Below are 8,968 nucleotides of genomic sequence, written 5' to 3'. Positions count from 1 at the left end.
TTGCAGAATCTCAGCGGACCCGTCTGGCTACAGTTTCTCAGAACCGTGAAGGCCACAAGAGAAGACGTGGTCGAAATGGGTCTCGACGCCATTCCCTGCTTCAACCTCTCTTCAACCCTGAGCCTGTGTTGTCCAGCGGCCTAGAGCTCAGCCTTCCCGAACCGCTGCTGACGTGCAGCCGTCCAGAACCTCAACTGACATCCTCACTCCCAGAGTCTGCACCAACCTAGCTCCCAGAGTCTTTGTTGATTGCGGCCCCAGAGACTGTGCAGGTTCTCGACACCTGTGGGATTGTGCCATTGTCCGGCATTTCAGGGACTGTGTCATTGTCCAACCCCCCAGTGACTTTGCCTTTGTTCAGTGCCACAGAGACTCCTGCTCCCAGTGTTTTGTCGGTGATCTGACCAATTCCTGATCCCGATGCCTTGTTGGCGGATAATATTCTTGTAGCATTGTTGGTGGAAACGCTGACTCCTGATCCTGTTGGCTTGTTTGTTGACCCTGGTCCGCCTGTCTCCAGCCCAGCTGACCCGTCACCTGTCTCCAGTTCAGTAATTCCTATCTTCCCTGAAATGTCTAGAGTTTTGCTTAGTTTTATGGACACATTGTACCTTACAATAGTACCCTAGAATCCACAGCAGTCAAATAACAACTACATTATTATTTCTCTCTAAATTCCTATCAAATTTCCTGATTATTGCCTCCTCTGTGATAACAGAATAGGTACCCAGTAAGTAAAAATATGTAAAGTATAGGTATTCAGTAGGTAAAAATGCATGCATGTGAACATGAATTATTCATCATTAAAAATAAAATAATTATTCATTAATTTTGTTTTGGTAGTGGGCTAGTAGGCTAGTTGTGGCTGTCAGCCATTCTGATTAACACTCCATTTCAAAAGGTGGCGGTAATGCACAACAGAAAGCTATTGGCCAACCGTCCAATCATCAGAAGTAGAAGAAGAAAAAGAACGAAGTAGAGGAAGTGAAGCCCGCGCTATTTAAGCATTGCCAGGAAAACTCGCTTGTTTACGCCAGTGAAGGAGGTTAAGGCGTCTTACGAAAAAGTATTTCTGTCATTGTAGGAAACGGTATGTGAATCTTTCTGGTTGTATTTGAACATGTTGCGGCTGTTGAGAAGTAATGCTACGACAAATATTCTGTTTCTAGTCGGTTACCAATATTCTAGGCAACGTAACGTTAATTTTTCACCGGGTTGTCCTCATTAAAATTGCGCACTACACCTTTGTCGAATTTGAGACTAATTTAACGGAGTAGGTGCGCATTGTTATTTAAGATTAATCATTTATCGAAGACTGCCTTACCCGCATGAAAAGTTGGATATTTTTGAAACCTCAATACAAATGTAGCCTGTTACCAACGTTACTGCGCTCCCTTCTGGGCCAGCCAGTACTTTTGTGATAAGACTGTAACACAAAGGTTCTGCATTCAAACTTGTCACATCGTTATAAATATATTATCGGAAGTCTAGGAAGTAACGTATCATTTTAACATAGCCTACTTGGTCGTATATGGTAGTTCAACACAAATGCTATTTGAATCTTTAAAAAGCTTTTCACTATATTCTATATAGATATTCAATATCTCATAAAATGTTTTGAGTAAACAATAATTTATTTCAAATAAGACCCCTGCAATGGAGTCCATGTAGAAGGGGATAACTTTGTTTCTTGGATGGACATATTTATAACAAGTACAAATCTGTTGGGAACTTGGTTGATTAAAGGTGCTCTAAGCGATGTCACACGTGTTTTAGGCTAAAACTTTTGTTGTCACATACAGCCAACATCTCCTCACTATCCATGAGCTGCCTATCCCCTGAACACTGTAAAAAACGTGGACCCTTTAGACAGCCCATATTCTACACACGAACAACAAAAATTAACTGTGCCCAGCTGCGCCACGAAGCATACACCAACAGTGTTCCAGCGTTCCAGCCAATAACCAACTAAAGGGGGTGGGGGTGATGGGGTTATTGTGCTGAAGCACAGAAGGGAGGGGAGGGAATGAGATGGGATGAGGATGGAGGGACACGCTAGTCTTGTTTTGTCTGAAAATACTTCTAAAGCCAACCAGAAGTTATGTCACCCAACATCACTCGGAGCACCTTTTTAATTAATTTTTAATATTGGTATGTTCTCGGACTACATAAATGTCATACCTTCTGCATTGTTCATTTCTATTCTTCCAGGGGTTTAGATCACACATGTCACAATGTTGATAAGCCCAGATCAGGAGGCCCTGATTGGCCGGGTGTTTGAAGCCTATCTGACAGAGTATCATCATGGGGACATTCTCCATCTTATTGAAGATACTACGGAAGAGACCCATCGCCCTGTTGTTGTTAATGCCATGACTTTGTTTGAAGCCAACATGGAGGTAATGTTAAAAAAATTTAGAACACAATCTACTGTATTCAAAACAGAAGTAAGTCAGTGTACTTGAGACTTAGATATCTGCTTAAATCAGGCAGTATGGTTCAAATCTGTATGATAATAGGCATAATTTATTTATTTTTTATATTACAGTATGATTAATGTAATCACATGTAAAAGTATTAAAACTGCATATGTATAAATTAAAGTAAAAGTCCTGCATTGAAAATGTTACTTTAGTAAAACTATGTAATTATCATCAGGAAAATGTGCTTAAAGTATTAAAAGTAAAAGTACTCAATGCAGAAAAATCCTCACATTTTAAAAATTTTAGCTCTGTAATTTGTGTCATTGGTACACTTCAACTGTGAGAGATGGAATCTAAATAAAAAATCCAGAAAATCACATTGCCTGATTTTTAAATAATCAATTTACATTTTATTGCATGACATAAGTATTTGATACATCAGAAAAGCAGAATTTTAATTTGGTACAGAAACCTTTTGTTTGCAGTTACAGAAGTCATGTTCCTGTAGTTCTTGACCAGGTTTTCACGCACTGCAGCAGGGATTTTGGCCCACTCCATACAGACCTTCTCCAGATCCTTCAGGTTTCGGTGCTGTTGTTTTTCTTTAAGAAGCCCTCCTGTTCTCCACTCATTACCTGTATTAACTGTACCTGTTTGATCTTGTTACCTGTATAAAAGATACCTGTCCACACACTCAATCAGACTCCAAACTCTCCACAATGGCCAAGACTAGAGAGCTGTGTAAGGACTTCAGGGATAAAATTTGAAGACCTGCACAAGGCTGGGATGGGCTACAATAGGCATACAATATGCAAGCAGCTTGGTGAGAAGGCAACAACTGTTGGCGCATTAGAAAATGGAAGAAGTTCAAGATGACAGTCAAACTCCCTCAGTCTAGGGCTCCATGCAAGATCTCACCTCGTGGGGCATCGATGATCATGAGGAAGGTGAGGGATCAGCCCAGAACTACACGGCACGACCTGGGCAATGACCTGAAGAGAGCTGGGACCGCAGTCTCAAAGAAAACCATTAGTAACACACTATGCCATCATGGATTAAAATCTCAAGATTCCCCTGCTCAAGCCAGCACGGTCCAGACCCGTCTGAAGTTGGTCAATGAACATCTGGATGATCCAGAGAAGGAATGAAAGAAGGTCATGTGGTCTGATGAGGAAAAAATGGAGCTTTTTGGTCTAAACTCCACTTGCTTTGTTTGGAGGAAGAAGATGGATGAATACAACCCCAAGAACACCATCCCAACTGTGAAACATGGAGGTTGAAACATTATTCTTTGGGGATGCTTTTCTGCAAAGGGGACAGGACGACTGCACTGTATTGAGGGCAGGATGGATGGGGCCATGTATTGCGAGATCTTGGCTTCTTCTTGCGCGATTGCAGGACATTGCGATGTTGACGCTAAAACTTTTTTTCTTGATGGCAAAGTAAACTTTCACTGTTCTCTTTTTACGTGATTATTACCAGCCGACCCTTCCCCTTTAAGACAGGTAGGTTTATTGTTATGGGAAGTGAGGCTCTCCATGTGTTTAAAAAAAAAATAAAAAATACTTTAGGCAACAGCTGCCACTGGCGCAGTGATGCTCATAGTTTTCGATGGGTAGTCAGTGAAGCTACAGTAGTCAGTGTTTTATGTTCGCTGCAAATACGAACTAAATCGCCTGATTAATGCAACATAATCACAATTATCCTGGCCTTTTTCTCCCGCAGAAAGCTGCTACCAGGCTAAAGCTAATATAGTTAGCCTAAAGAAACAAGGGGTCCGTCCGTCCCAACTAACATTACGGTTTGGAGCCGTGACGCTGGAAACGTAACACTAATCTACTACAGAAGGCTTTGTCTGATCTAAAGTAATTTACACTGATTTAATTGTTCTTGGATACACGGTTTGTTTCTAGTGCGCATGATATGCAAGTCTGACCAATTTATCAAACAAACGAGCTGGCCACGCTAGTCCACCACAACCTGAAATTTAGAGAAAGCAACATGCAGTCACTGTCATACACTTTAGCCTGGATTGATAGTATTATATGAATACAATTGTGTCATGCTAGTCAACCAGCGTATTTCTATTTATCGCAGGGAAAAAATATCGCAATGTCAGTTTTTTCCTAATACCGTGCAGGCCTACTAAGGAGTGGCTTCGTAAGAAGCATCTCAAGATCCTGGAGTGGCCCAGCCAGTCTTCAGACCTGTCCCCAATAGAAAATCTTTGAAAGGAGCTGAAAGTTCGTATTGCCCAGCGACAGCCCCAAAACCTGAAGGATCTGGATAAGGTCTGCATGGAGGAGTGGGCCAAAATCCCTGCTGCAGTGTGTGCAAACCTGGTCAAGAACTACAGGAAAGGTGTGATCTCTGGAATTGCAAACAAAGGTTTCTGTACCAAATATAAAGTTCTGCTTTTCTGATGTAACAAATACTTAAGGCATGCAATAAAATGCAAATTAATTATATAAAAATCATACAATGTGGAATCTGGATTTTTGTTTTAGATTCCGTTTCTCACTGTTGAAGTGTATCTATGAAAAAAATTAGACCTCTTCATGCTTTGTAAGTAGAAAAACCTGTAAATCAGCAGTATATCAAATACTTGTTCTCCCCACTGTTGGGTAGTTTATTTTACAATAAAACATATTTTATGAACTACATTTGTGTAATAATCTTAATTTGTAAAGTAACTAGTAACCAAATGTGTCAGATTAATTTTTAACACACACTCTTCAATAATTCATCAGCTACTTTCTAATCACATTTTTCTAAAATGCACAGTATCATCTCAACTTTTTTCCTTTTATATAAATACTCATTATTGCTGTTTTTTCTTCAATACACCTTACCTACGATTATGAGCATAAACATAATCTCATCCATTCAGTTACACCTCCATGCTACAATAATAGCATACATTCAGTTTCATTTAATTTCAATTTAATTATATTTATAGTTTCAAATCATAACAGAGGTTATCTCAGGACACTTTACAAATTGAGTACGGTAGGTCTAGACCACACTTTTACAAAGACCCAGCAATGCCTCCAAGAACAAGATTACATTTCAAGTCTCTTTTCTTGTGGTCCCACCCGCATAATTAAATGGTATCTTTATTCTCTATGTCACAGGTTGGGGACTATTTCAATGCCTATCCCAATGAGGTCCTGGCTATATTTGATAAAGTGTTACACAGAAAAGGCCTGGAGTTATCAGAGAGTGGTTCTCCCAAACACTATGGAGAAAAAGAAGAAAGAACAAAAGAGAGAATGAGACGCACTCTTCATGTCCGCATTACAGGTTAGACCTCTAAATGTAAATGATGGTCAGATGTTGCTCAGAGCTTGCATTGGGAGGAATTATGGTATCTCATGTGGCCATGTACATTAACCTTATCCTCTCTGCTGCGCTTTATTAATTCATTTTTGTGTTGAAAAAATATATCCATCTGTAGTCTACTTAGTTGTCCACAAATTACATTAGTAGCTGGTGTTTAGTTGTTTTAATGTAAGAACCCTCATACTTTTATAACGGGGTGTTTGTGAAGGAATTTATTTTTTAATAAATCTGTGCAGGGTTGTGGAAGGTCAATTGTCACAGTAAGTGCATTTTAGCTTAAACGTGCAAAAATAAGAGGTTATTTAGCTGCATTGTGACAAATGCGTTTGAAGGAAAATCTAAACATGAGCTCATACAAATAAGTCCTTCAAGAGCCCAACAGAGAAAAAAGCTAATTTTAAATGAGAACATGGAAAATATTAAAACCATCAAAAACTGAGTAGTGATTGGTTTTATTTTTTGGTTAAATTTTTTATTTATACGCTTTGATACCGATGGCAGACGGTAGAGACATGACAGAGTTTTTGAAAAACATACGACAAAGGTCGCTGGCCTGATACGAACCTGGGACATTGCAGTTTATTTGCGCACATGATAAAACCTGGGTGTGATGTCCTGTAGACATTATAAATGTTGCCACTGTTAAATACAAGTTTGTGTTTTTACAGATTGTATAATAAAGTTTGTGCTGCTGTTTTACTTTTCTGTTTATTGACACTTGTATGTGTGCCCAGGTCTGCCAGTATGTCCAGAGCTGACCAGAGACATGATTCCCAGGTCCAGAGATGTAGGACACTTTCTGTCTGTCACTGGTACTGTCATACGAACTAGTGTTGCCAAGGTAAAAGCATGGTACATCTTCATGTTTGTTCATCAATTTGTTGAAAATGTATTGATTGCTTGAATGATTATTGAATTCACTTAATTATTGAATCCAGTACAGTGGTTTGAACAGTAGTAACAGCTTCCTGTCTATGTAGGAAGGATGTCTGCATGGTATGCATGTGTGGTATCTGAAATAATAATCACAATAGGAAACTATGTTGATATGAAACACTCACAGATTAGCATGTTAGCATTGATGCGTTAGTATTAGCTGATTAACAGCAATGTGGAAACCGTATTAAATCTACTAACATAAATATTAACAACACTATAACTCTCTATATTGTCATTTAAAGACAGTAAAGACACAGGACACAGAATATCAAAGAAACATGTATTTTGGTTATTTAACAAACTTGCTTGTGCTCATTTACGCATACAATGTTAATTCCTTGACAGTCCCTAATGGAATAAATCACTACGAGATGCGAACGCAGTGGTAAAGGACACCGGTCCTTGCTTAGCTGTCTGACCTAATGTCTGTCCATTTGTCTAACTAATACATAGTGGGAAATCAGTACAATAATGAAGCAAACAATTAGACATTAAATCCATTTGTTAATTATGTTGACATTATTTGTTAATACACTACTATTGTAGCACAATTATGAATCAGCAGCACTGATGTGATCTTGGTTGTTGAGTTGTAGCCACTCAAATATGACTGATTTGACTGATCTGATACATTGTCAGAAGGGTGATGACTAGTTGGTTAAACATAAGACCAACAGCTTTCTTGTTTACACATAAAGAGCAACACTTTTAAAGTTACTAAACAGTACCACATGTGTTCCAAGCCTGGAGAGAAATGATATATAAATATTATAATGGATTGAAATGATATAATATATTTTTTCTTCAGGTCCTTTTGGTTTTCTGGATAGCAGCAAAGCGCGGTCAGCCCTATAAACTAGAATCTGTCTGACTTTTAATTCATTCAATTTTATGTATAGTATCAAATCATAAAGGGAGACCCTGCATGGGGCTGAGGCAATCATATTGTTATAATTGACAATAATAATACTTTGTTACCTTTCTGAATGTGCATTTATTAAGCAGTATTTAATTAAGATGTGACTGTCAACTAAAATTAAACGGCACATTGTAGTTTCTGTATTTATGACCAAAGCATTTATCTTTAAAAATAGGGGAAATGTGGAAAAATTTAAGGTTTCTGGGTATTCCCTTTCAACCCTGTCCCATGCTTTCACTGCGTTGACAGAATATTTCATTTGGAGAGTTAAGTTCATTAGTATGATAAAGAATATCAAAGTACTAGACTAGATAAAGCAAAGAATTGAGATTGGCCAATAGGAATAACATTGGAGAGGATCTTTACCCCATTAAACTATAAAACTGTAAAAATATAGAGGCCAAATATAAGGACTGAGGAAGGTGACCTTTACTAAAACAAGTATTAATCATAGCAAGAAACAGCTGCAATATATAACTTGAAAAGTGTCTATAAAACTCAATTAGCATTCCATCCAAACCTGGAGCTTTGCCACTTTTAAGTGTGGCCATGGCAGACTGCAGTTTCTCTAAAAATATGTCCTTATCTATGGATAGTCTATCATCTTGTGCTAAGGTAGGTAATAAAATATCTAAAAAGGAACTGCATTTGCCTGAGACATACTCTGAAGAGGGTCCATAGTTAAATGTAAATGTGCTGTATTTATATAGCGCTTTTCCAGTCTTAACAACTGCTCAAAGCGTTTTTACATCTACATCATCTTGTCTTGCCCAAGGACACTTAAGCAATGACTGCAGGGGCGGGTATTGAACCACCAATAATTGATTTTAGGAACTGTTCTGTTTCCGGATTCTTTTCTGATATGCCCATCTGATAATCTGCCTACTATTTCACCTTGTTATACATAGGATAATTTGGATTTTATTAATGCCAATTCACATGCATGCATATTAATATAATTATACTTCAATGAAAAGCAGAGCACACAGAGAAAAGGTTTGCTGTCCTACTTCGTGTGCTCTCTACTTTTGCAATCTTTACATCATAATGTTTTTGCTGCAACAAACGCAAACGATGCCTCATTTAGGGCTGGGCAACATAGTGATATATTGATATTGTGATATGAGACTACATATTGTCTCCGATTTTTAATATATTGTAATATCGTAAGATGGCAAATGTTGTCTTTACCTGGTTTTACAGGCTGCATTACAATAAAGTAATGTAATTTTCTGAACCTATCAGATTGTTCTAGCTGTTCTATTTTCCTTTGCCCACTAAGTCAATAAAAAAATTCTGTAAAATATTTCTCAAAAGTATTATTGTGTAAATACATTTTTTGTTA

The 8,968-nt window shown here is 38.1% G+C and overlaps 1 protein-coding gene across 3 annotated transcripts in view; it reads left to right on the top strand.

Moving 5' to 3' along the window:
• Positions 1-965: 965 nt before the first annotated feature.
• mcm9 (minichromosome maintenance 9 homologous recombination repair factor) overlaps positions 966-8,968 on the top strand; it is a 30,097-nt gene continuing 22,094 nt past the window's right edge. For all 3 annotated transcript variants that reach the window (XM_034900519.1, XM_034900518.1, XM_034900517.1), the window contains exons 1-4: positions 966-1,090; positions 2,212-2,399; positions 5,558-5,726; positions 6,500-6,606. In XM_034900519.1, the coding sequence (XP_034756410.1) occupies positions 2,235-2,399; positions 5,558-5,726; positions 6,500-6,606 (441 nt within the window). In that variant the 5' untranslated portion in view covers positions 966-1,090; positions 2,212-2,234. The remainder of the gene's footprint in view (positions 1,091-2,211; positions 2,400-5,557; positions 5,727-6,499; positions 6,607-8,968) is intronic.

Source organism: Etheostoma cragini, chromosome 18 (genome assembly GCF_013103735.1).
Source record: "Etheostoma cragini isolate CJK2018 chromosome 18, CSU_Ecrag_1.0, whole genome shotgun sequence".
Lineage (NCBI taxonomy): Eukaryota > Metazoa > Chordata > Actinopteri > Perciformes > Percidae > Etheostoma > Etheostoma cragini.
The sequence above is the reverse complement of the archived record's forward strand: the minus strand, read 5'-3'. Positions and strand labels throughout refer to the sequence as shown.